The sequence below is a fragment of the Pan paniscus genome, chromosome 10 (assembly GCF_029289425.2).
Source record: "Pan paniscus chromosome 10, NHGRI_mPanPan1-v2.0_pri, whole genome shotgun sequence".
In the NCBI taxonomy this organism is placed as follows: Eukaryota; Metazoa; Chordata; class Mammalia; order Primates; family Hominidae; genus Pan; species Pan paniscus.
Window position 1 is genome coordinate 70,181,046 of NC_073259.2, and position 27,778 is coordinate 70,208,823.

The 27,778-nt window shown below is 37.7% G+C and overlaps 1 protein-coding gene across 2 annotated transcripts in view; it reads left to right on the top strand.

Moving 5' to 3' along the window:
- ITPR2 (inositol 1,4,5-trisphosphate receptor type 2) overlaps positions 1-27,778 on the top strand; it is a 506,436-nt gene that overhangs the window by 199,855 nt on the left and 278,803 nt on the right. For both annotated transcript variants that reach the window (XR_004665727.3, XM_003828909.5), the window contains exons 22-26: positions 4,078-4,271; positions 7,975-8,104; positions 11,759-11,816; positions 13,711-13,876; positions 14,842-15,015. Coding sequence is in view for 1 of the 2 variants with exons in the window: in XM_003828909.5 (XP_003828957.3) it covers positions 4,078-4,271; positions 7,975-8,104; positions 11,759-11,816; positions 13,711-13,876; positions 14,842-15,015 (722 nt within the window). In the remaining variant the exon portion in view is untranslated. The remainder of the gene's footprint in view (positions 1-4,077; positions 4,272-7,974; positions 8,105-11,758; positions 11,817-13,710; positions 13,877-14,841; positions 15,016-27,778) is intronic.

Consider the following 27,778-nt stretch of genomic DNA (forward strand, 5'->3'; position numbering starts at 1 on the left):
AGCAAGTTGTGTGACCGTCTGGACACAAGAACACAAGGCAGAGTTATAGCAAGTTCCCTGTAGGTTCGGCACATGGAATAAAAACCATGCATGTATGTACTACGTAGAACTGGCTATCCAGCTTCCCAAAATACTATGATCTTATTTGGAATTGGGAGTGCTGGTTAGATAAAATTGCTTTCTCTGGCTGTTTAATCTTGATCTTCCCCTTAACCCAGGTTGCTACCATATTACCTACTGCTCTGTGGTTACTAGCTTAATTAAGGCTTTGATCTTATGCTAATGTTTTTGTTTTCTTTGTGTACAGAAAAGTCCTTTTATAACCCAGACCCTCAGCCACTGGGAGGAAGGACTGCTCCAGGGAAGGTTTGAAATAGAAAACTGCTCTAGTTCTAGAAAGTAAAGATATTTTCCAGCAAGGGCAGGTTTATAAGGAGCTGCTAAGCTGGGATGGGAAATAGGAAGACTTCCAGAATCATGTCTTCATGGTTGAACATCATTCAGTTTCAGATGAGTTATTATAACAGCAGATGCATTTATTCAAATCCAACTATTAAAAATATGTTTCAGGGAAAATAATAGTTTTTGGATTATCCATTTTTGGCCTCTATTATGATAAAACATTGAGCTGATTTTAGTAGTCATAGAACAATTAAATGACTGTGAACAATTATTCACAAAACTCTTTGAATCAAATGTGTCTGTTATCTCTTATAAATGCTGAGAATGTATCAGAAATGTCTGATATCTAAACAACAAGAAAATTCAAATTATCATTTTCTTATGTGTTCATAAGAGAAAAGCATTTCTAATAAAAAGAGAGAATAAATATAACTTTAAATAAAATAAATACCAGCAGACTTAAGTAAATTTCAATCAATATTCTGTTAAATCTCTTACACCTGCTATAAATTCATGTAGCTGCTAGTGGTTGTTGAACCCAATGGTGTGATCACCACAGTAAAATTATTTCTGAATAGGGCAAAATTAAATTATGGTCAGCACAGCTGTAGTGTTAGGTTGGTTAATTCCTTATTGCTTTTCACTTTCCTGAAATGGGCAGTAGGAGCTTGGCTCACTGGAACAATCAAAGAACAAAGCAATGTATTCCCCAAGCATTCCCAGTTACCGCTCTCAGTATGCATTTGCTATACCTGTCTTTTAGATTTTTTTTCTTGAGGGAATTAAGGTTACTAAAAATATCTATGTAATCATATAATGAAAGAACCTGAAAAGTTGACCAGTCATTCTTTCTAAGCAGTCCCTTCCTTTTTTTTTTTTTTTTTTTGAGATGAAGTCTTGCTCTGTTGCCTGGGCTGGAGTGCGGTGGTGCAATCTCAACTCACTAGTACCTCTGCCTTCCAGCTTCAAGCAATACTCCTGCCTCAGCCTCCCGAGTAGCTGAAATTACCAGTGCCCACAAGCACGCCCGGCTAATTTTTGTATTTTTAACAGAGACAGGGTTTCACCATGTTGATCAGGCTGGTCTCATCTCCTGGCCTCAAGTGATCCACCCGCCTTGGCCTCCCAAAGTGCTAGGATTACAGGCATGAGCCACCGTGCCCGGCGTTTCCTTCCTTCTTACTTTGTACTTAGCAAAGATGACTTCCATATTTTCAAATTATCTCATTACACTTTGTACACAAATGCCAATTCTGGCTGCTGGGTTTATATAAAAGACACAGAAAAGCTGGATTTGTAAGCATTAGGTTGTTCAGAGAATTTATATTATAGTAGGCTTTTTCACTGAAAACTTTCCAGTCAATATTAACTAATTATGGTTGAGAAGTAGTACAATTTCTTTTTTTGCAATGTTGAGGATTAATCACCTCTGATTTATCTCAACAGTTTAGAATTAGAAGTTTTTCTCTGGAGGAATGGATATTAGAAGCTTTGCATAGCTGTGATTTATGTAGTGTCTGACTTCATGTTTTTCAAGCTGTAATGGTTCACAATTTTAGCACTTCTTATCACCACCAAGCAAATCCAGAAAATGTAGCATTTTTAATTTGAGGCCTCTGAGCTGGCCATACATGGAAATGTCAAGTGAGGTTTGTGGCGACCACGTGCCACAGGCATCTGAGAATGTGGTATGACTGAGTGAACCCTCCCATTTCATTGACGACATGTGTTACAAATTACTATGGATCTGGCCTCTGGATTTTAATTCCTTGGTGACAGGATCTATATTTGGGGGAAAGAATTGTCTGGGCTAACTTTCTGTGTAGTAATCATTTGGATTAAAGGATTATTTTCCATGCAAATCTAAATAAGATGCAGACACTGTGGGTGCCAAGGATTTGTGTGTGAATCAGGGGTAAGAATAACAAAGGAGCCTGTTCTGTATTAGTGGTGAGAAAGCATCTCTTGGAGGCAAACACGTATACATACTTGAATCAAGTCTCAGATAAAGGTAGTGGTTAAATATTGATGGCTCAAAATCATTGCCAACAACCAGATGTGCCTCCCTGCAGTCCATGTAGCAAGCAGGGGGAGGGATGTTGAAATACTCAATTGCTATGATTGTTTGAGAACCACAGACAATGAAGCATTCTGCCTCAAGGCTATTCTGATAGAAAAGAGGGGCTGGCTCAAATCCTTTTGCCTCAATTTTGTCCGAACTTGGAAATTACACTTATATATACATTTTGTCGTGTTTTTTGGCTTATGCAAGTAGCAGTGTAATAAAAGGTCTCAGACCTTCAAAATGAAAACTTCTGCCTGGACTTTGCCACTTTAGGAAAAATGTAACTTCTTTGTGTACTCTAAGATGTATTACTGAAGCACTACCCTCTTACACTTAAATTGATTCCATATACAGATAAGATAATGAATTTTCAAAGGCATTTTACCTTTTCACAATGTACAGATAATAGTCTTTACCAGTGGCTTAATGGTAATTGTGGTCTGGACCATTCAGATTCTCTTGTCATCTTTTACATATTTTCTTTTTATTTGTTTGCCTTTCGATCCTGTAGGTATTACCATGGTTTACATTCTTCTCTTAGAGCTCAGAGTTTTTTTTTTTTAATAAAAATCTCATCCCATCTCCTGAGACACTGAGGGAAAGGAAAATTCTTAGCCAGATTCTTAGGCCTTTGCTTAAGGCAGAGCTCCATGAACACCCACGAAGCAAAGACCACTGTTTGGAAAGGAATGGAGACAGCCATTCTTTTGCATCCTTATTGCTTCTTGTGGGAACTTAGAAGTGAGAAGCAGCATTCAGGCTGGAGAACATAAATTGTCATAGTGTTAAGGAGGATCCTTGGATACAGCTATTTGTGGTCAGTGTAAGGAACGTGTGCATGATACGAATGATGACATTTTATCAGCAAATAAAGGAGAAGCCAAATTCAGAAAGAGACGGAAAGAGCGTGATCCCTCATTGAAAATGATCATGTTTGTCACTAGCTTGTTTCCATAATCACCTCAAACATTATTGCTTTCTGTGGATTTTGAGTAATGGTTTTCTATTCAAATTGGATGAAGGAATGGGAAGTATATTGGCTAATGCGTATGTCTTCCCCAGATGAGACTATTTTTTCTTAAAATAAAGGTAACAGTCCTCCTCACAAGCTCTTTTTATAAGTGTTATGAAAGGAAAGCTAAAAAATCCCTGGTTTGAGGATCAGATTATGATGCTGGAATTCAATATCTAAATGTTTTTAGGCAGTCTTTGTATCCCCACTTGCAACTCACTTTATCTTGGCGATTAGTAATCTTCTTTTGCATTATTGTAAAAGCAAGGGCCTATTGGTATGACAGTTAGTAGGACATACTGTGTTACAGAAGGACCTGATTTGGATGTTAGAGCAACCTGCTCACCTTTGTTACATGATTTGAAAGCATTTTCTGAAAAAGGAAAATTTCCATTTTTAAAAGTTGTCATTTTGAAACATGTCTGCAATATATTAATTTTATCTGTAAAGAAAGAGCCCAAACAATGCTGATGCTATTCTGTCTTATCCTGAATCCTTTTCCTGGCTGCTTTTCAGTGTGGTTGTGACCAACTGAGTTTTATAGTTACATGATCTCCAGGGGTTGTGTGTGTTGACTTACGGCATTTTCTCATGCCAGGAAACAATGTGATGAGAACCATTCATGGGGTGGGAGAGATGATGACCCAGATGGTACTCAGTAGAGGCTCCATCTTCCCCATGAGCATGCCGGATGTGCCACCCAGCATCCACCCGAGCAAGCAAGGGAGCCCCACCGAGCACGAGGATGTGACTGTGATGGACACCAAGCTGAAGATCATTGAGATTTTGCAGGTGTGTTGCCTAACAGAAGCTAGGTGACAAAGATGTAATTTTGCTTATTGATTTAACTTCTTACCCTTTTTGTTCCAAATCACTGTGTAAATATTCTGAAATGCTATCAATATAATTTTATTTTTTTAAGTTAATGACAAACCTGGTAAAAAATATCACACAGACGCTATTTAACATATGAATCACATTTGTCCATTCCCATTAAATATACTAATGATAATATCTAACAATTGTGGGGTGCTTTGAGGTTGATAAACTGCTTTCATGTGTATTAAAAAAAATTAGTATTGTCCCTGATGGAACTTTACCTTCATTTGAGAAGGATTTCAGAGCAAGCAAAGTTATTGATTAGTTTCCAGCTCTTTTCCTATTTTTAATTGAATTGAACATGTGATTCCATATATCTAGATTTATTGTTTTAGCAAGAAAGACAAATAAAATTTTATTTCTTATTAACAAAAATTATTAATCATTGGTTTTGGTATTTTATATGTGACAATCCCTCTCTGTTTTTGTTTCTAAAGGACAAAGGAATAACTAGAAAAAATAACCTAGTCTAATGCCTAATTTTAAGAATTTAAAGGAGATAAATTATTATTTCATGCCCATTGGTTTAGTGAATAGACTTCCCATTACTATAGCTATAAATTCTTAGCAGTTTTTAAGTTTGAAAATACCTTTTATGATACCTTAATTATAGCATTTATTCCAGATTTGGAGAATGGAGTTTGAAGTTTTCAAGTACCTATTAGGAATCTAGGTACAGTTTACTGTGTCTTTCATCATAATTTAATATAGACTGAGCTACCAGAAGTGGGTTAGTAGTCCTTTAAGGGTCTGTACATTGTTCATTTAAAGTAATTAGATTTATAATCATAAAAGGTTTCACAGTTCCTCTAGGAATTCCAAAGGCTGAATCCTGAGAAATATTGGCAGGCCTCCCAATGCTGTGTTCATGACCCTGAAAAATCGTTTAAAGTTTTCCTGTTCTTAAACTGAGAAAGGTAGCGATCACCTGACCCATGGACCTACTGATCCCCAGCTTACCATCACCCGACTCATGGGACAAACTCTAAAATACGTGACCTCATTTTAGCCCACATTTACAGAAAAAAAGCATTAGAAAAACAATCTCCAACAGCTAAAAAATGATGAGATGGAGCTTCTACAGCTCAGCAGTCCGGGGCTGATTCATTTCTGCAGCGTCTCCTTGAACCGCTATTCACTCTGATTTTCTATCCCTGTGTCTGGGCCGGCTTCACCGTGCGTATGTGTCTGAGTACTGTTTCTGAATGTGTCTTTCTTGGAATGGCTCTTCACGAATTTCTTTGTAGCCCTACTCCTTGGTGCTACAAGGACTTCAAGGTCCTGTGCCTTGTGCCAGCTCCTCTCTTCCCCCTGGGTCTTCTTTTTTTTTTTTTCCCCCATCACTTTGTGTATCTCTCTCAGTCTCTCTCTTTTCATTTCTCTCTCATTCTCTCTCTCTCTTCCTGGCCCTCTCTTAATTCTTTTTCTCTGCCTTTGTTTTTATCCTTCCCTTTCCTCCTTTCTTTCTACTTTCCACTTGTTTTTCCTGATTAGCCGTATTAGAGAAATGAAAGTTTTAATTTTGATTGTATTTATGGAATACAATGCTGCATGTAAACATCGTCAACTGAAAGTTAGTTTCATTTGTTTATGATTTATCCTTTACTTTAAAAAATAGGATTTTAAACACCCTTCCATGTGAAGCATCTGCAGTCCAGCTCTGCCCCCTGCCTTCTGCTCATGGTTACCAAATCCCATGCCCTTTCTCAGTCCTCTTTTCCCATGAGCTGTCTCCTGCCCTGCAAATCCCTTTGCTACCAAGAATCAGTTCAATCAATATGTGTTCCAGCCCTCACCACACGTTCTTAAGAGTCTCTGGTGTTTGTTTTCCCCTCTAGACTGTAAGTTCTTCAAAGGCAGGATTGAGATCCTTGGCACCTTTTTATGCCCTTAGTGCCTTCCTCAATACCTTGTTTAACGCATGTCTGGTGAATTAACCAGCTGAGTACAGCTGACATGGAGGATGTTTCCATAAAAAGCATAAAAGTCTAGCAAAGGCTGGGTGGGTCGGGGGAGGAGAGAGAGAGAGAGAGAAAAAGAGAAAGAGAAAGAGAGAGACTGAGACAGACGAGGACAGAGAAAGGGAGGGAGGGAGGAAAGGAGGGAGATTGATTCAGATTGTGACTGGGGAACCAGTGAAAGCTGCGTTAAAAAAGAATTTAAACTGGAACTTGGAGGATTTTTTTTTTTTTTGAGACAGGGTCTTGCTGTGTCACCCAGGCAGAAATGCAGTGGCACAGTCTTGGCTCACTGCAGCCTTGACCTCGTGGGTTCAAATGTTCTCCCACCTCAGCATCCATGGTAGCTGGGATTACAGGCACGCACCACCATGCCGGGCTAATTTGTTGTGTTTTTGTAGAGATGGGACTTCGCCATGTTGCCCAGGCTGGTCTTGAATTCGTGAGGTCAAGCGATCCCTTTGTCTCAGCCTCCCAAAGTGCTGGGATTACAGCCATGAGCCACTGCCCCTGAGAGAGGATATCTTAAAATGTAATTATTATGAAGTGGAGGAGAATATTCAAAGTAAAGTGGACACTGTGAGCACCTGTGCGGAGGCAAGAGCGGAAGTGCAGGCACTCCAGTGCTGTTAGAACCGGAGAGAGGATGAGAGAAGGGGCGTAGGAGGAGGGAGGGATGGGACACAGGTGGTATAGATAGAGATGAAGTTAGATGATACCATGAAATGCCAATCTTTCTATAACTTGGGTGACCACATTGTTTACTGTCCAAATACGACACTTTTGAGAATGTAGGGGCACCATTAATAATTATGCTGAAACAAAAGGTTAAACAGGGCCTCTCTCAGGCAGACAGGGACAGATGGTACCTATGTAAAAACCTCTCCTTTGATCTGCAGCACATCCCAGCTTTTTCTTCTTTGATTTCTGTTGTATTTAGACCACATGATTTAGCTCTCAATAGTTTCCTAATTATGCTAACAGTGCTATATTTTTTTCCCAACTCGACTGTTGGCTTTTTGAGGGCAGTAGGCTTCATGTGTTTGCATTCCCTGTGGCACCTAGCACAGTCTGGAGCCTTGCTAGGTACTTAGTTTCTGTCCGTGCATCCATGAATGAGAACAATGACAGCAACCCAAATTCAAGGAAACACAAACACCAGTGAGGAAAATCCATGGTGTATAGATGCTGTTACTTAAACTGTCCTTTTAGAACCTGGCTTTAGGACTGATCATGGTATAGTCACAATCATACTATTGTAGCTGAATTATTGCCCTACTATGTAAGAATGAGGGTCACACCTCCAACAGTCTCCTCCCAGAGACAATGGCACTCTGTAAAATGTTCAGTAAAATGACGTCATCATTACCTCTTCATCCAGAGCCCCACGATGCCTCTAGCTGGAATATTCAGAGAGCAATCATAGGGAGTCAAATGTTCTTTCCAAAAATTGCTTTGGGATTTTACTGACATTAGCTAGTAGAAATGAATTCCCTTGCTTAGTCATTGCTGACAAACATGTGGCAACTGGTGTTAAAAGCTTCTAACTAGTTCCTTTGAAAGGTTAGTACTTCCACTGTTATTGGTGTGTTGTGAATTGCATTTTTAAATACTATGCTAATGAAAGAAATTTATGTTGTTCTTAATGTTTCTTATAGTTTATCCTGAGTGTCAGACTGGATTATAGGATCTCATATATGCTGTCAATATATAAGAAGGAGTTTGGAGAGGACAATGACAATGCGGAGACATCTGCCAGTGGATCTCCAGACACTTTACTACCATCAGGTATCTTTTTGTGACAGTATTTACTCTTTTTATTTTATTTTTCTGAGAACTTGAAAGTACCTATCATATTTTAAAACATAATTATATTTTTTGTGCTTTTTAAATTTTTTTATTATACTTTAAGTTCTGGGATACATGTGCAGAACGTGCAGATTTGTTACATAGGTATAGACGTGCCATGTTGGTTTGCTGCACCCATCAACCCGTCATCTACATTTGGTATTTCTCCTAATGCTGTCACTCCCCTAGCCCGCCACCCACCGACAGGCCCTGGTGTGTGATGTTCCCCTCCCTGTGTCCATGTGTTCTTATTGTTGAACTCCCACTTATGAATGAGAACATGCAGTGTTTGGTTTTCTGTTCCTGTGTTAGTTTGCTGAGAATGATGGTTTCCTCATATTTTTACGAGACAAAAATGTAGATGTAATCTCCACTAACAACATCAAAGAACTGAGACAGATTGTGAAATAACTCTCCTAGAATGGTGTGGAGGGTGTTTGCTGTCGTTTGTTGCTAACTCCTATGAATGCCTTTTCCTTTGTAATCTTCAGGACTGGGACATACTGTTTATTGTGCCATTTTACAGAGGAGAAAACCAAGGTCAGAAAGGTTAAGTTACTTGCCAAAGGTCCTGAAAGTAGTGGCACAAGGATTCTCTCGAGAGTCCAAATCTTTTCAGCATCATGATGTTTTGGTGAAAATCCAAGAGAAGTTTTTCTGCCTGGATCAAAGAGCAGTGCGAAATGTAGTTATCAGAAGGATAGGTGTTTTGAAGAGAAGCCGTTGCCTGATCCAAGAATAAAGACGTGGCATTCCCCAAAGACCTGAATGTGGTTGTTGGTCTCATTTTGTGTGTGTGGATTTTTTTTTTTAAAAATTTACTTTGTATAGTTATAAACTGGAACTATATTTCAATTTTCATATTTAAAAAGTGTAAAAATGAAGCTAATTTATCTCTGAGCACTGGAGCATAACAAAAGAGCACAGTTATGATTGTAAAAATTTTGTGACTATTGAAAGAACTTTAGAAAAACTAAGAAATATTAAATTACCATTTTTTTTTGGACAGGTCAATCCAAGTCATTATAGGCTGAAAAGTATGTCTTATTGAAGATTTAGCCAGCTAATGGAATTCTTTTTGTGAGAATAGGATTTGTACACAGATGTGAAACTTCCTTCTACTGCCACCACTGTGACATTAGGAACTCTCCCCTCTTCTTCGTCCATCAATCAGTTAGGAATGATTCAGTGATTACAAGCATGTAGTTAAAATGGATACTAGACCAACTGTCCTGCTGTCTGAATCATTAGTCCCATCAAAAGGCAGCATGCCGCTGCAGAAGGACTTGAGCTTGTCTAAGCAAGACTTCTCTTCTGGCACCTTTGCAATGGTGTTGTTTTTCTGCTTCTCAGAAGTGTAGAACCCCAAAGGGCTATTTCCAGGAATGATATGGCAGAACCAGGAAGTCTTGCTGGCGGTTGCATTGACAGTAGCATAAAAATTATTGACTCCCAGAGGCCTGGCTTCTGGAAACATGAGTTTTAAGTGTCAGTAAAGTACCAGAGGGAAAGTCTAGGGGCACCCCAGAAAACCCTTTCTCTCTACCTGATCTCTTTCCTTTTTTTGTACCAGTAAGGGATACCTTTCTGGGGAGAATTATTTTTCCATTTTTATATCTTACTGTGTTTCTTTTTATGCTTTGGAGATGAGAAATAAGTGGTGTATTTTATCATTTAAACATGTTACCTTGGCCAGGTATGGTGGCTCACACCTGTAATCCCAACACTTTGGGAGGCCGAAAGGGGTGGATTGGTTGAGCCCAGGAGTTTGAAACCAGACTGGGCAACATGGCGAAACCCTGTCTCTACAAAAAAATACAAAAAAATTAGCCAGTAGTGGAGGTGCGTGCCTTTGGTCCCAGCTACTCAGGAGGCTGAGGCAGGAGGATTGCTTGAGCCTGGAAGGTCGAGGCTGCAGTGAGTTGAAGTTGCGCCACTGCACTCCAGCCTGGGCAACAGAACAAGACCCTGTTTCAATAACAAACAAACACACAAAAAGCCCCATGTTATCTTAGTAAAGTTATCTTCAAAATGTTAGTGGTGTGGGACAGTAAGGAATCATGATTGGTTCACATAGAAAAAAAAATGCCCTTTCCCACAAGAAAAAGGGACGGAATTTTAGTAATAGTAAGCTTAGGTAAAAAGACCATGGTGTTTGGAAATAACCATATAATAACAAGGCTAATTGTATGTATATTTTGATTCTTTAAAGAATTATCCTCCCATTTATCACTCATTTAAATTATATGTAAGTATGTGCATATGTATGTATATATGATCTATATATACACACAAACTTCTCTAGATAAGAGGCACCTTTGTAACTGGTGCTTTCTGATCTTTTAGACATATTTTTGATTACAGCAATACATTAGTTTAAAACATAGTTTACGTTAAAAAATTACATTGATGTCTTAGTGGAACTATATTGTGATTTTTTTCAAACTGTTAATTGACTTAAATTTTTTTAATTTTTAATTTTTGTGGGTACATAGTTGATGTATATATTTGTGGGGTATATGGAGTATTTTGATGCAGGTATACAATGTGTAATAATCATAGGATAAATGAGGTATGCATCACCTCAAGCATTTATCTTTTGTGTTACAAATAATCCAATTATAGTCATTTAGTTATTAAAAAATGTACAACAAATTATTATTGACTATAGTCACTTTGTATACTAGATCTTACTCATTCTGTCATACTATATTTTTGTAACCATTAATCATCCCCACTCCGCCCACCCCACTACCTTTCCCAGCCTCTGGTAACTCTTATTCTACTGTCTATTGCCATGAGTTCAATTGTTTTAATTTTTAGCTTCCACAAATGAGTGAGAACATGAGAAGTTTGTCTTTCTGTGCCTGGCTAATTTCATTTAACATAATGACCTCCAGTTCCATCCATGTTGTTGCAGATGACAGGATCTCATTCTTTTTTTTAATGGCTGAATAGTACTCCATTGTGTCTGTGTACCACACTTCTTTATCCATTTGTCTGTTGATGGACACTTAGGTTGATTCCAAATCTTAGCTATTGTAAATAGTGCCTCCATAAACATGGAAATGCAGATATCTCTTTGACATACAAATTTCCTTTCTTTTTCGTATACACCCAGAAGTAGAATTACTGGATCATATGGTAGCTCAATTTTTAGTTTTTTTTTTTTTTGAGAAACCTCGAAACTGTTCTCCATAGCAGTTGTACTAATTTACATTCCCACCAACAGTGTATGAGGGTTCCCTTGTCTCCACATTCTCACCAGCATTTATTATTGCTTGTTTGTTGGATAAAAGCCATTTTAACTGGGGTGAGATGATATCTCATTGTAGTTTTGATTTGCATTTCTCTGATGATCAGTGATGTTGAGCACCTTTTCATAAACCTGTTTGCCATTTGTATGTTTTCTTTTAAGAAATGTCTATTCAGATCTTTTGCCCATTTTAAAATCAGATTATTAGTGTTAATTGACTTTTGGTCGAATAAAGAAATGAAGACAAAAATATTTTCACATCAATTGATATTAATATGACTATTATGGCTCCTAATTAAAATAGGATAAAGAAGAGATTTTACCATTTATCTTTGCAGCTATTGTTCCTGATATAGATGAAATTGCAGCTCAGGCAGAAACTATGTTTGCGGGAAGGTATAGTAACATTTATATATCTTTATCTTACTTGTGAATAAGATTTTACTTAGAATTCTATTGATACTTTGATATTGTTCACTCTATATCTATTTATTTTTAGACCCTCTATTGTTGCTAACATAATTTCTGCCAGAAATGAAGCTGCTAATTTACTCTAGAGGAGAAAGCATAGCTTTTCTTTAGGTCAGGTGAAAAAAAGGACAAGAGAGATGAGATCAGTGTATTGAACTTTCCTCTGAATTCTTTGCTTTTCTTTCCTCAAATAATGACAGCCCAAGAATGCCCTTTAACTCCCCTGGTATAAATATCACTGAGTCTTGTAAAACATTGCTTCCCTGAATCTTAGATATTTGAGGCAAGAAAGTAACTTCTTTAATGTTATCATTAACTTTATATGTGAGAAATAAAGCCATTTTCTGCCAATTGGAAATACCCATGATTAAATAAAACAAGACACCTTTGACATGACTAGCCTCCTTTGCCATCAGGAATCCTGCCATTTATTGTTTTAATATTGTTTCTTCTTCAGAAATGAAGTTAATAGTGATCAAAAAGAAAAATTAAAATGTTTAAGCTACAAATTATTAAGCTTCTGGTGCTCATTTATATTACAGACTTGACATGAGACCTTAAAAACAGTCTGAACAGTAGTCTTTCCTTATCTGCTAGGGTTACATTCCAAGACCCCCAGTGGATGCCTGAAACCGCAGCTAGTACCAAACCCTGTATACACTGTGTTTTTTCCTATATATACATGCGTATGATAAAATTTAATATATAAATTAGGCATACTAAGAGATTAACAACATAACTAATAATAAAACAATTATAACAATATGCCAGCATCACCACTCTTGCACTTTGGGGCCATTATTAAGTAAAGTAAGGGTTACCTGAACAAGCTCTGTGACCCTGCAACAGTCACCTGATGACTGAGACGGCTACTAAGTGACTAATGATGTGGCAACACGTACAGCATGGAGATGCTGGCAAAGGGATGATTCATGTCCCAAATGGGACAGGCAGGATGGCACAAAATTTAGAACTCGTGAATTATTTATTTCTGAAGTTTTCCATTTCATATTTTAGGACCATGGTTGACCATGGGCAACTGAAACCACAAAAAGTAAAACCACAGATAGAGTTGGGGAGGGTAGTGGGGACGACTACACTAAGCATCTTATTGCAGTTTTTGTTGTTGTCATTGGAAAGACAAACAAGAATTAAGAATTAGGGGCACAAAAAGAGGATTTTTATCTCTAGTGAACATTTAGTTTAGTTTTTATATTATAGTACTAGCTTGTGGTGTTGTATTTTCCTATTGAAGAATTTCATTATTCCCTAGGAGAAATGAACCAGTATATGATTTCATCTTGAAACAGATGGACCTTTTGTTCCAGTGGAACCTCACCCAGAGTCCTCATACGCCACACCTGTGGCCACTCTGGTGCTGGTTCACGCACATGTGCGCTGGCCTCCCCCACTCCTCCCCATCTGTCATGTAGGGGGTCTGTAGGGCCCCAGGGGAAATCAGTCATCGGTGTACATCCAGCCTAGCACAGCTCCTCCCATAAATGCTTTTGGATTGATGCAGATGCCCATCTTTTGTCTATGCCAAGGTGACCAACTCATCCCAGTTTGCCTAGGAACCCCTGAGTCTTGGATAAACCGGGATGTCTGATCACCCCTGCTTTCATGGACAGACACAAGCTTTTCTTTATGATTGTTTCCTCATCAGTTACATGAGGAAAACAAAGAAAATGTTTTCCTGTTCACTTCCTAATTTGGTAAAACAAATGATATACCTCTGAGAATATGTATACAATTCTAATACTGAAGTGTAGATGTTATATAAATAGGAGTCACTTTAGAAATGTTTTTGGTTTTATAGAAAGGAAAAAAATCCAGTTCAACTTGACGATGAAGGAGGCAGGACGTTTTTACGGGTCCTCATTCATCTGATCATGCACGACTACCCGCCTTTGCTGTCTGGAGCCCTGCAGCTGTTGTTTAAGCACTTCAGCCAGAGGGCGGAGGTTTTACAGGCATTTAAGCAGGTAAGATTGAAGAGCCCTCAATGCATCCACAGCAAAAGCTCTGAAAGTGTTAATAACATCCAACCTGACTTCATGGCTGCAGAGGTAATGACACTGTGTGGCTTTTCCTGGAGACACTTTCTATTTTTAAACAGAGACATGGCCTTGTCTATGCCAGAGACATGGCCTTGTCTATGCCAGGACGTGATCTATTTAGAAGGTATTCCCCACAAGTGATTTTTTAGTTAATGTCTTTAAAACAAATGAAAGGCACCAAGATTTAGGAAGGCACTGGGAGATAATAATATGTTAGGAATTTTGTTACCACTGCTATTATTTTATCCTTAAATTTTACTGATGAATTTGGGTAGGAGCACCAATAGCCCTGAAATAATTATTTTATGATTGAAAACTGCATAAATCCAAAAAAAACGAACAGTTATGGATCTAATCTTTTTCTTTGTGGTCTTTGAATAAGACATCAATCTTGAGATTATTAATTAGTAATACGTAAGTGCTTACATATGTTTCACTATTTATTTAACATAATAGGGTATTGATCATTTAGGCAGTTTTACAGGAATATGTTAAAAGAATATGAAATAAAAGGGTAGTTATACATAAAATACATATATGTATATGTCATATAATACATGTAAATTATAAGAAAATAAAAACTTGTATGATGAAGTTTAGATTGTATCTATTGATATTTTCTCCCAGTTGTTTTTGTTTCTGCCTCTTTTCAAACAGAGTCTCAGAAAAATTAACTTCAGCAGTGAAATTAAAGTTAGGGTATCTTTTAATCTTAAATCACTTTGAAAAGTTTTGCTAGGGCTCACTTAAAAAAATTATAATGTGTGAAAATACTGGTTAAGTGTTCACACTTCTAGGTAGGTTTTCATGGTCAATATACATCTAAAATATTCATAAATATTCTAGAAATAGTGAACTTCAACTAAGAGATTGAAATTCTTCTGTTTTAGGTGCAATTACTGGTGTCTAATCAAGACGTAGATAACTACAAGCAAATCAAGGCAGATCTAGACCAGCTTCGACTGACAGTAGAAAAGTCTGAGCTATGGGTGGAGAAGAGCAGCAACTATGAGAATGGAGAAATAGGGGAAAGTCAAGTGAAAGGTGGTGAAGAGCCAATTGAGGTTCGTTTCAAGATCTATTTCAAAATACTCCAAATGATGTCTTTTAAGTCAGATATATAACCACATGCTCTACAATCAAAATTGTTCATAAAGAAAAATTCTGTTCTGAGCAACAGAGCACAAAATTTTCATTTGCTAAGTTGTCAGTTAACTCCGTAAACTGGCACTTTGTTTAGCTCTTATCAATTTCTACCACTTCTTACCTCATCTATCTAGTGTTTCACTCTTTGTCATTTCCACGGTAAATTCTATAATTCAGCAATCAAGAAAATAGGAAGGAGTGGAAGGAGAAAAAAGGAGTGGACCCTAAACTGAGACCTGTAGGGAGAGGTGAATTTTTTGGACCCTTTTGCTGTGGCCATTTTTTTGCCAAGCAGTAATTCATTCCTATCATTATGCATATCCTTATATAATATATAAAAATATCTAAATGGAAGACCAATATGCTTTATTGCCAGTATGAAAATACCAAAAATCTAAAGAGTGACTGTCATCTTCTGTTGTATTGGCTTTTTTAGTGTGTTAATTAGTTGCTGTTTTCACATTTCACTAAGTACCTATAACCACTTAAAAAATGTTAAATACTGCTTTAGTAGTCATGCTTAGATAAAGCACACTAGTACCAACATCATAATTGTTAATACAAAAAGTGTTGTAAATGCCTGTCTGGTGTTTTATATAGTTGTCTTTTAATCTGCAGGCATATAAGCCGTTTTGATGGGTTTACCTGCCTTAGCTTTTGTTATTTGTTGGAGTACCCAAAATATTGTGAAGTGAAAAGTGAAAACAGAGCAAGAGATAATTAATCAAAATGCTTCTGAAATGCTTTGGAAGTTTGGGACAAAATACTGGAACGTGGGCTTCATTGCACACTGACGTCTACTGGGATTTCCTTTGCGGCCCTCGCAGCCACAAGTAGATGCCCTTTATTTCCCTTTTGGCTTTTAAGTTCCACATGAGTTTATCTCATTGGCAGAAGTTGAACTGAATTTAGAACTTCAGCTATAGGGGAATTTGAGAAACCAGCTCTGTGATACAGAGGGACCGTGAGGGGTGGGAATGCTTGCTGAATGCCAGGTAATAAAGTGCATCATAGAAAGGACAATGCATAGGTTATTAGCATGGGTTTTGGAATCAGACACCCCAGAATTTGCCACTTGGTATATGTGTGACTTCGAGCAACTTATTTTCATTCTCTAAGTTTTATTTTTATTGACTATCAAATGGACATCATCATGGTACTTAGCTCCTGGAATTGCTGTAAAGATTAAATGAGGAAACCCTATGCACGTGGTAAGTGTGTCAGTTAATATGGCTTCAGTGGGAAAATATGAACAACATGAAAATATATACAATAAAATGACATATTACTTACCAACAAGTCAAGAAGTAAGACTCCAGCTTTAATTCCTTGCCTCAGTGTTGTCATCATGGATCAGCTGGCTTAGTTTTGAAACCAGTCTTTCTCCTGACGGCATCATGGCAGTAGCATTCTAGATATCACATCTGTGCACGACAACATCAAGAAAGAGTATCTATTTCTGGGTCTCCTGTTTAGGGGCAAGGAAACCTTTCCTAGACATCCCTCACCTTATTTCATGTCTCTTTGGCCAGAACAGAGCCAGATGTTAAAACTCTACACCAGTGGAGTACAGGATTAGTTTAGATTAAGTAAAAGATGTCGCTCAAGCTAGGATACATCACCCTGAATTACCTGGGAGAACGATAGATGGCCGAACAAAATTGGATTCTTCTAGCAGGGAAGAATAAGAAAGAATGTTGGTTAGCAACCAGCAGTGTTTTTCAACATTAGCATTCAGTCAGTGTTTGTTGTAATTATTGTTTTTATGTGTAACACACTGTGTTGTTTACTATGGTGGATATGGAATTATGAAATTTTAGAGTTACAAGATAATTGTAGGGATAATCACCTCCAGTTCCCTATGTGATATATGTGTTCTCTATCTCTAAATATCTCACCTGAGTGACATTATTTCTTTAAACAAAGCAAACTTCTGTAGCTGGAAATTCAGTACCACCTGAGGTCGCATATTCTGTTGATATTAAGGTACAGCTTAAGAAATAGAGTATTGCCAGTAAGAAGTTGATGTGCTCCCTCCCTATATAACAGAGGAAACCACTATCATGAATTTATTTTGACATTTTCCTTGCTTAGTAGTTTTACCATGTGTCTGTATTTCTAAAACATAAGAAATATATGAGGAATATTTATTTAGCCTATTTTGTACATGTTTTCATTTTTCATCCTTGTTGATGTATAACTGCAACTCATTCATTTTCTCTAATATATATTATTACATTTATGCACATGTTTATCCAGTTAGCTGTGGATGGGCATTTGGGCTCTTCCCGGTTTTGGTGTTTTAAAAGAAAATTTGCTACTAAAAGCAGTGCTGCTGTGAAAGCTGTTGTATGTCACCTGGTGCACATGTTCAGGAGATTTTTCGGGATATCTACATAGGAGTAACACATGCAGTATGTTCCCCTCTACCAGACAATGCCAGTTGTTTTCCCTCCACTAGTGTATGAGTGTTCTTCTAGCTCCCTATCCTTATGATGGGTGTTTTTCTCACTTTCCCACTTTTGATGATTGAGTACACTTGATATATTATCTCCGCTGTGATTTTCATTTTGCTGAATTAGTTATGAGGTTGAGTTTTTAAATGTTTATTTGCCATTTTACTTCCTATTCCAGTTTAGATAAAGCTAAATTCTACACAGGCAAATAGTTAAGACCTACCGATTCATGTGTACTTACTAATAAGGTTAAAAATATTCATTCACTTCAAGTCAGGTAATGCTATAAGTTCAAACTTGAACATGATATTTTATTTCTTTTTTTCTTGCTTTACTGTGTTTGTAGTATTTTCAAGTACAAGGTAAAATAGAAGTGGTAATAATGGGCATCCCTGTCTTATTTCTGATTTTAAAGGGAATGGTTCTAATATTTCACTATTGAACATAATATTTACTGTACATTCTTTTATAGATACTCTTTATGGAGGAGCACATTCTCTTCCTAGTTTACTTTTTAAAAACTACAAATGGTTATTGACTTTAATTAAATGTAATTTACACATCTATTAAGATTATATTATTTTTTATTTAATCTGTTCACCTAAATGACATAAATCTTAAATAGAGCTTCTACCGTAGTAACTTTGCATCCTAGATTTAAAATATCTTGGTGATTTGATTTTACATTGCTAGATTCTGTTTACTAATACTTTCTGTAGAATTTTACATCTCTGTTGCCAGTGAAATTAGCCTGTAATTTTTCCTTCCTTCCTTCCCTCCTTCCTTTCCTCTTTCCTTCCCTCCTTCCTTCCCTCCTTCCCTCCCTCCCTCCTTCTCTCCTTCCTTCCCTCCCTCCCTTCCTCCTTCCCTCCTTCCTTCTCTCCTTCCTTCCCTCCTTTCTTCCCTCCCTCTGTCCCTCCTTTCTTTTCTTTTTTCTTTCCTTTTCTTCTTTTCTTTCCTCTTTTCTTTTCTTTTCTTTCTTTCTTTCACTGTTCCTGTCAAGCAGTAGTATTGAGGTTACACTAGTCCCATAAAATGAGCTATAGAATATTCGTTTTTCTTTGTGTAACATTAGAAGGATCTGTTCATAAATGTTTGGTAAAACCTGTCTGCAAAACTGTCTGGACATGATATTTACATTGGGGAAAGATTTTGACTACTGATTCAATTTTTTAATGGTTATAAATTCATTCAAATTTTCCATTTGGAGTTAATTTGTTGTGCATTTTTCTAGCCATATATTGAAATCTTCGAATTTATTGGCATAAATTTGTTCATATTCTTTTGCTATCTTTTAAATTTCTGCTGTATTCATAGCTTTGTATCCCTTTTTCATTCTTTGTGTGTTTTGCTATGGCTCTCTTCTTTTCTCTAGCTCTATCCAGCTCAATCTTTCCAGAGTTTTATGTACAGTTTACCCTTGAACAGTGTTTGGGGGATGGTCAGGGGTGCTACCCTCCCGCACAGTTGAAAATTTGTTTATAACTTCTGACTCCCTCAAAACTTAAGTACTAATAGCCTACTGTTGACTGGAAGCCTTACTGATAACACAGACAGTCAATTAACATATATTTTCTGTGTTGTGTGAATTATGTAGTGTATTTTTACAATAAAATAAGCTAGAGAAAAGAAAATGTTAAGAAAATCATAAGGAAAAGAAAATATATTTACTGTCTATTAAATGGAATTGGATCATCATAAAGGTCTTCATCCTCATCATCTTCGTGTTGAGTAGATTCAGGAGGAGGAGGAGGAGGGAGGGTTGGTCTTGCTGTCTGAAGGGGGGCAGAGGTAAAAGAAAATCTGTGTATAAGTGGGCCTGCACAGTTCAAATTCATGTCGTTCAAGGTCGCCTGAATTTTACTCATCTCTTAAATATAGTCTGTTTTGGGGTTTGTTGAGATTCTGGATTTGTTTGCTATTTTATTATACTTATCCTACTATACTCTATCGTTTTATGTTGACAGACTTTTCGATTTAAAAAAAAATTGGTGGTATAATTTCCTTCAAAGGAGCTGCATTCCCTGAGTTTTGACAAATGATATTTTTATTATTTTTCAATATTAGATACTAAAAATTTTTCCACTGTGAGTTCTTTCTCTTAGAATTACTTGGAAGTGAGTTTTTAAATTTCCCCATGCGGCTCGGCACGGTGGCTCACGCCTGTAATCCCAGCACTTTGGGAGGCTGAGGTGGGTGGATCACAAGGTCAGGAGATCGAGACCATCCTGGGTAACATGGTGAAACCCCATCTCTACTAAAAATACAAAAAATTAACTGGGTGTGGTGGTGGGTGCCTGTAGTCCCAGCTACTCTGGAGGCTGAGGCAGGAGAATGGCGTGAACCCGGGAGGCGGAGCTTGCAGTGAGCCGAGATTGCGCCACTGCACTCTAGCTTGGGCAACAGAGTGAGACTCTGTCTCAAATAAAATAAAATAAAATAAAAATAAATAAAAATAAATAAATAAATAACTTTCCACATGCATAGGCAAAATTTACCTTTTTTGTTAATTGAATTCTTAATTAACTTGTGACAAGATAATTTAGTTATTATGATATCATTTCTCCAAAATTCATTGAGGTTTGCTTTTTGACCTATTGTGCATCCAGGTTTTGTAATTGTCCATTGTGGCTTGAGAAGAATGTGAATGGGTGTAGGATTCTTAATAGATGACTGGCAAATCAAGCTTATTAATTGTGTTTAAATACTATATTTAATAATATTTTTATTTTCTTGACATATCAATAAGTGAGAGAGATTTGTTGACATTTTCCACTGCAATGGTACGTTTATCAATTTCCCCTTGCATTTCTATTAATTTTTACTCCATGTGTTTTGAGACTAGGTCATTAGATGCCTGTAAATTTGAAATTATTATATTTTTACTGCAGAACAAAAGAGTTTATTAACTGTGAATTATTTCCCCTCACTTCTGATTATTTTATCCCATGTCTTCTGGCTTCCATTGCTGCTGTTGAGAAGTTTGCTCTGTTAAATAGTGGTACTTTAACTCTGAAACTCCAATTAAGTTCATGTTAAACTTTATTAGTGAATATATTACTATATAGTACATATCTGTTCATTTCCTTTTTACATTTTCTCTACCTATGACTTTGTATGGCATATGGATAATTTTTTTAGACTCATCTGAGTCTCTCTTCAAGTCTGTCTTCTTTGCAGTTTTCTCTACCAATTTACTTTTAAACTTCAGCCACTATATTTTTTTATACCTGAAATTTCATTTTTTTCAAACCTGAAATTTGAGTTTTTTCAAATATATTTGGTCATTTTTTATCATGCTTTGTTGTTTTCTAATTTTTTTGATTCCCTATGGCTGTTTTATGGTCTGTATGTGGTAACTCGGAGATCCGATGTACTTGAGATTTTCTTGTTATTCTCACTCATGTTGTGTTTCATTATATTTTTGATCATCTTTGATTATGTGCTCATATCTTTTTTCAAACTGACTTCATTTTTAGAGCAGTTTTAGGTTTAGAGAAAAATTACACAGAAAGCACAGAGTTCCCGTATAGTCCCTCTTCTCCTCTCTCTTTTTCTCCGATTGTTAACATCTAGAATAAGTGTGGTACATTCATTATAATTGATAAGCCAATATTGACACAGTATTTTTAAACTAAAATCCATAATTTATTAAGGTTCATTCTTTGTGTTGTTTAATTATGGGTTTTGACAAATGCATAATGTCATGTATCCACCATTGCAGTGTCAAACAGAATAGCTTCATTGCCCTAAAAATTCTCTGTGCTTCACCTATTTGTCTCTCCTTCTGAACCCCTGAGTCCCTGGCAACCACTGATTTTTTTTCTCTGTAGTTTTGCCTTTTCCAGAATTTCATATAATTGGAATTATATAATATGTAGCTTTTCCAGACTGGTTTCTTTTACTTAGCAGTATATGTTTAAGTTCTTCCATGTCCTTTTGCAGTTTAATGCCTCATTTTTTGTTATTGCTGAATAATAGTCCCTTGTATTGTTTATCCATTCACCTATTGAAGGACATCTTGGTTGCTTCAAAATTTTGGCAATTATGAATAAAGCTGCTATAAACATTTGGGTGCAGGTTTTGAGCTCGTATCTTTTGACCTTAGTCCTGGGGTTGACATAGGGTATGTTTTCCTGCTTAGAGTATTTGTGATTGCCTTTGCCTGTTGGCAGGGGGCGCTGCTAGCCTGAGACCACATTACTCCCATCCTATATACCTATTTTAAGGCAGGAGTTTTGGGTTTAGCTCCCCAAACTAGACACTTGCTCAGAGTTTCCTTAGTCTTTGGGTTGCAGATCTAGTATTGTCATTTGCCTTCAGGGAAACTTATCTTGTGCCCTTGTTGCTTGGAGCTCTCTGGTCAGGTTTCAGGTTACATTTTTCCCTTAGAAGATGGAGGGTGGGGTCTCTGGGAGTTGTCCTTTGTTTTCTATGGGCCCAGAAATGTACTTAAAATAGGTTTATTTCTAAGATCTAGTTGTTTTGTAATAGGAGGGTTCTTTGCAGTTTTAAGTTGGCCATTCTTGCCAAAGTCTTTGGGTTGTATTTACTTCAGGTGTTCAGTGATTTTTTATTGTCATGAACCCACATTCTTTGGAACTTTGTATGTGGAATTTCTCTGAGGTCTGTAGTTAAGGCCTTATTGAGATTTTATTTGCCTCTGTGAAGCACTTTGGGACACTACATTCTGTAACCATATTGAACATACCTTTTGGCTTGGGTCTTTTGGGACCCCTTTAGATTGGACATTCTGGTCCCCAGTCTTGAGTGAAAGTGAGCTCGTCTTGTATATGGGAGCCTCAAGAGAATTTTTTCCCCTCTTTTGCTTTTGATGAGCGCCAAGGCCAAGATAGGTGCCCTTTTGCTCTTCTGTGGGCCATGTCTTTCCCTGGTTTATCATTGTGGGTATCACCCTTAGGTATTCCTGACTCTATGCCAGGGTCTCTGATCAGACCTTCCATCTTGCATGGGATCTGGATTTTGTTTCCTTTTTGCCGTGTGTGTGTGTGTGTCTGTGTATGATATAGCAAAACTCAGAATCCAGCTTATTAGGTATGGACTGATGCCATCAGAGCCAACAATGAGTCTAGTGCTTGATTATTGCTCTGAAATTTTTATGTATTTTCAGGGTTTCTGGCCTTGCTACTATAAAGAGACATTTTAAATATTTTATCAATCACTTTTAGATGTTATACAGGAGGGATTTCTCTGCACTTTATCATTTTCTGTTTGACCATTCTTAACAAGAGACAACTCTTCTTTGTTTTGAGCCTGTGTATTTGTCTCAATAATATCTGTTCAAACCTATGCTGGGTTTGGGGCAACATGAATGGTCACACTTAATGAACTGTCATGTTTCTCCAGAGTAAAATCTTTCTTTCAAATGCTGTGTAAAGTGTACATTTCAGTCCCGTTGCTTCATGCTTACTTGCCTCTGTGCACACTTGAATTTCTCCTTTCCATTCTTAAAGTTTGATATCTGGACTCAAATCTCATATTCCACTTGCCCTCAACGAACGAACACACTTCATGAACACCCAAAAAATAGGGTGACAAAGTAGTTGATTAAATACTGAACTATGTAGTACAGAAAAAGGAGAGGCCAGCGTGGGCCTGATGACTGAAAGAAGGCCTCACTCCAGATTCTGCGCATAGGCCTATTCTGAAGGACTGGGAGGAGTTAGCATGTATTCAAGAATAATAAGAGAAGTAAAGTTCAAGAATAAGTGATTTGTATTTGCAATGACTGGAAACTGGGAGCCTGTGAAGATTCTTGGGTAGAGAGGTGAGCATACTATTTTGGAAAATTTAGTCTGACAGAATCCGGAATGCTTCAGAAGAGCAAGAGGCTGGGTTGGGACACCCATTAAGAGGCTGTTGTACGAATTCAGGTGTGAGCTTCTGAAAGCATGGAGTAGTGAGGTAGCAGTAGAAATGTATGCAAATAGGTGGATTGGGAAGCTGGGAGAATGGTACCTATATAATGGATTAATATAAGGGGAACAAAAATGAGAAACTGTGAAGTTACTAATTTATATACAGCCAAATAATCTGTATTATGCAATAACCCAGCAGCCAAAGATAGTGGCAATGTATTGTAAACAGGATGAAATATATCACAGTATCAATGGAAACAGCCAGTAGCAGGCAGCACACACACTAGCAGGCCAATACGAACAATACTCCTTTGTTGTTTAGTAAATCTTACAAAGGCTGTAAACACAGCACCATCAGCATTGTTCTAAAACAGCTCATAATGGTCTAACTTTGTGCCGGCTTAGATATCAGAAGACCAGATAACTTTAATGTGATTCTTCATTTTGAGAATAAAAAATATCTCCAATAACATAAAAGTGTGAGGGGAAAAAAAGTTTTTTCCCTCAGTGGTAAATTTGGTATACTCTGTTGACAGTAAATGTGAATTGATGGTCTGTCTACTAACACTAACAAATCTCAGTTTATAATCCAAAATTATACCATTACCATACTTGATCTCTTATAAATAAGGAGAAGGGGATGGATTTGGTTGTCTATTAAGCCCATTGCGTCCCTCGAGCCTAGCAGCTTTATTATCTATTGTATATTATAGTGTTTCCCTTTATTAAACTTATCGTCCCCAGCATTAAAAGACTGTACCATCATTTCTGAAAGCTTAAAGGCTAAAATATAACAAGTTGACAATATCAGTAGCATTAGGAGCAATTACTAATTCATCACTTTCAAATATGCATTGACTTCTAAATATAGGAAGGAGAGATTAACTCAGGAAACCGTATCCGAGTAGGTTAAGTCAGGATTACCCTTATGTTCATCCACCACTTTATTTAGGGTTGAGATGCAGGTCATGTGGGCATTGCAGTGCTTCAGAGGAAAGTTCCTCATGTTGTTTATTTTGATTGTTAATTTTTCTTACAGTGATTTTGTTTCTCTATTTGTGTGTATACCTGTATTTATCTCTATATCTGTCTACTCACCTGTATATGGTTGCCAGCTTCTTTTTCTTTACTTTTCTTTAGAGATGAGTCTCACTCTGTCACCCAGCTGGAGTGCGGTGACCCTTTTTAAAAATTTGACTTAGACTCTCACTGATGTAAATTCTCATGCTTAAACTGTCTATCTAGTTTTTACTTCAAGGACTATATAGTTCATTTTCAGGTTATTTAATTGGTTCTTTTTCATATCCATCTATTCTAGATTCGTATCTGCCTGTTTTTACTTCATAATTATTTTTGTTCTTTTAATGGATGTGTGATGTAAGGAACAGAATTAACTAAAAAATGTCCCTAGGGGCTCACTCTGGGTTGTCTGGACAACGAGGTAGCTGGGACTGTTTTTGCAGATGAGGAGTCCCTTTCTTCCAAGGGGCTGTGTACTGATTTTGGCTTCTCGTAGGACCAGTGGCTTCTTCCCCTCAGCAGAGACAGTCCAATTTCTATGGGCCATGGGCTAGTGTTCGAAAGATTCCTGTAAACAACAGGCACTGCCTGGTGCCGGAACAGTTTGTGTGTCCCTTTATTGAGACGGTTACGCTCCAGCTTGCCCCATAGGTAGTTACTGTGGTGTTGCGGGGAGTGGTTGCTTGGAAATCTAGACCCATACTATCCAGCGGGGCACCCAGCACTCCTGTGTGGGGAGATGGGAGGAGGGGGGACCTGTGCCTTCTCTTCTCTTGCTGTTGCTTGGCTTGTAGCCTGTCCTTTCCCTGAAAAGGCTATCCTTCATTATCCATGCTGAGCGATGCTGTGACATAATCCTGAACACTATTGCATGGCACATGGCAACCACAGAGGTACCCACTGGGCATGAGGGATGCTATTCCTCACTATCTCTATGATTATTTTAAACATACCTATTTACAAAGCCTGTCAGAAAAGCTCTTGATTGATTATATTTCACTGGACATGATATAATATTATTATTGAGTTTTTTGGTTGACATTTTTAGTATTAATGTTCCTCATAGGAGTTTGAATTATAGTTTGCAGATTTATCTTTATTATTTATTAATTATATTACTTTATTAATTATGAATTAATTCCTTCCTTCCCTCCCTTCCTTCTCTTTCCTTTTCTTTGCTGATTTTTCTCTAGTTCTCCCTAGGTACACCTTCCCTATCTGATAGTTTTTCTATTACCTCCACATCTCATTACTTTTTGAAAGCAAAAACTGTATTCCATTCTTTGCCTGCCGCTTCTGATCTTTTTTCCTTTGATGAAGCAAGCAAAGTTGCAAATCCCTGTAGAAGGATGTATATTAAGAAGGTTCTCCTTTTCCAAGTGTTGGTATGAGATTCTGTGAAGTGGGAAAATAGTTCTACATAAACTTATTACTTCAGTCAAACTTGTGATCGATTAGCTGACTTTTGACAGAATCTGGTAGAATGTCTAACCCTGATGGCCTGGGACAGAAGCAGTCCATGTGTTCTAGACAGAGTCTTGCAGCTTGACCTGACCAATCAGGGACATGGTGGTAATTTCATGCAGAGCTTTTATTCATTAGTTTTGGACAGTGCTTTTCTGAATTTTCCTTTTATGGAATCTGTTTTCTTGTCTCCAGTTTCTATTTTTGCCTCATACCTCATTGTATATTTATTTGTTTATATCATTATACATATTCCCATACTTATGTCTGAGCTCATTCCACTGAAGGTGATTGTGACAGATGAGTTTCAATAAATAAGCCCCTTCACATGACATACATGTGAAAAATAACTTTTGGTTTATAATAAAATGCTTGTTTTACACATTCTTATCCTATTTGGTTATAATATAAATTCTTAAATGTAACAATTATACTTCCAGAATGTGTTATTTGAATTACTTGGTTATTATATCTTTTTTTATGAGAATTTGTTCCCTTCTCATTTTCTAACCACATTTAAATTGATACTGTTTGAGTATAAACTTAGTATTTCCCTTCATGCTATAAATAAGTTACTATCTTTTTTTTTTAACTTTTCCATTTGTTCTTTTTGTTGTAGACAGGGTCTTGCTCTGTCATTCAGGCTGGAGTGCAGTGGTGCAATCACAGCTCACTGCAGACTCCACTTCCTAGGCTCCAGCGATCCTCCCTTAGCTTCCTGAGTAGCTGGGACCATATGTGTGCACCACCACGCCTGGCTGATTTTTGTATTTTTTGTAGGCATGGGGTTTCACCATATGGCCCAGGCTGGTCTTCAACTCTTGAGCTCAAGCAACCCACCTACTTTAGCCTCCCAAAGTGCTGGGATTACAGGTGTGAGCCCCTGCGACTGTCCTCCACTTGTTCTTAATTCAATACAAGTTGTTAGTGAAGATTCTATGTACCCATATGGTTTCTTTTATTCAGCAAGTGGCTAACGAGGAAATAATAGTGACTGATTCATTCAAATCAGAGAATACATTTGTTTTTAGATCAGGCAACAACATTTCTGTAATGATTTCTTGGGGAACAAGTGAGTGTAAAAGGCAGTGCTGATTCATCCCTCTCACACATCTTATACATACACCCCCCTTCTTACAACCATGTCCGTCTGGGTGAGCTATAACCCTATTGTGACTAGGGAAGCTTCCTTCATACAATGTATCAGTATCAAAGTCAGTCTCTAAGGGTTCTATTATGTTGCTGTTTTCACTTCCTGTACAGTGCTTTTCTGTTGACCAAATGCCATTCTGTTGACCAAAAGGTTCCCCATGCTTTCTACATTTTACATAATACTGTTGAGTTTTTAGCCATCCCTGGAGTTACATCAGAAAATTTCTGGGACATATTGCTGTATGATAATAGGTTCCTGATGTGTTCTTTTTTTTTTTTTTTTAAATTTAAAAGTAAACTTTAGTGTCAAAAATGCAAACTTGGGGAGCACAGAAAGATCACACACAAGGCTGCCACTTCACACACTTGGAGGGGTTGCACAGCAGCCGGGCAGAGGGGCCCCTCACTTCACAGACGGTGGGGTGGGCCAGGCAGAGGCCCTCCTCTCTTCCCAGACAGTGGGGCGGCCAAGCAGAGGGGCTCCTCAATTCATAGACTGTGGGGCAGCCAGGCAGAGGCGCTCCTCTCTTCCCAGCGAGTGGGGCGGCCAAGCAGAGGGGCTCCTCACTTCACAGACTGTGAGGCGGCCAGGCAGAGGCGCACCCCACTTCACAGACAGTGGGGCTGCCGGGCAGAGGTGCTCCTCACTTCCCAGACGGTGGGGGGCCCGGGGAGAGGCGCTCCTCACTAGGTTCCTGATGTGTTCTTAT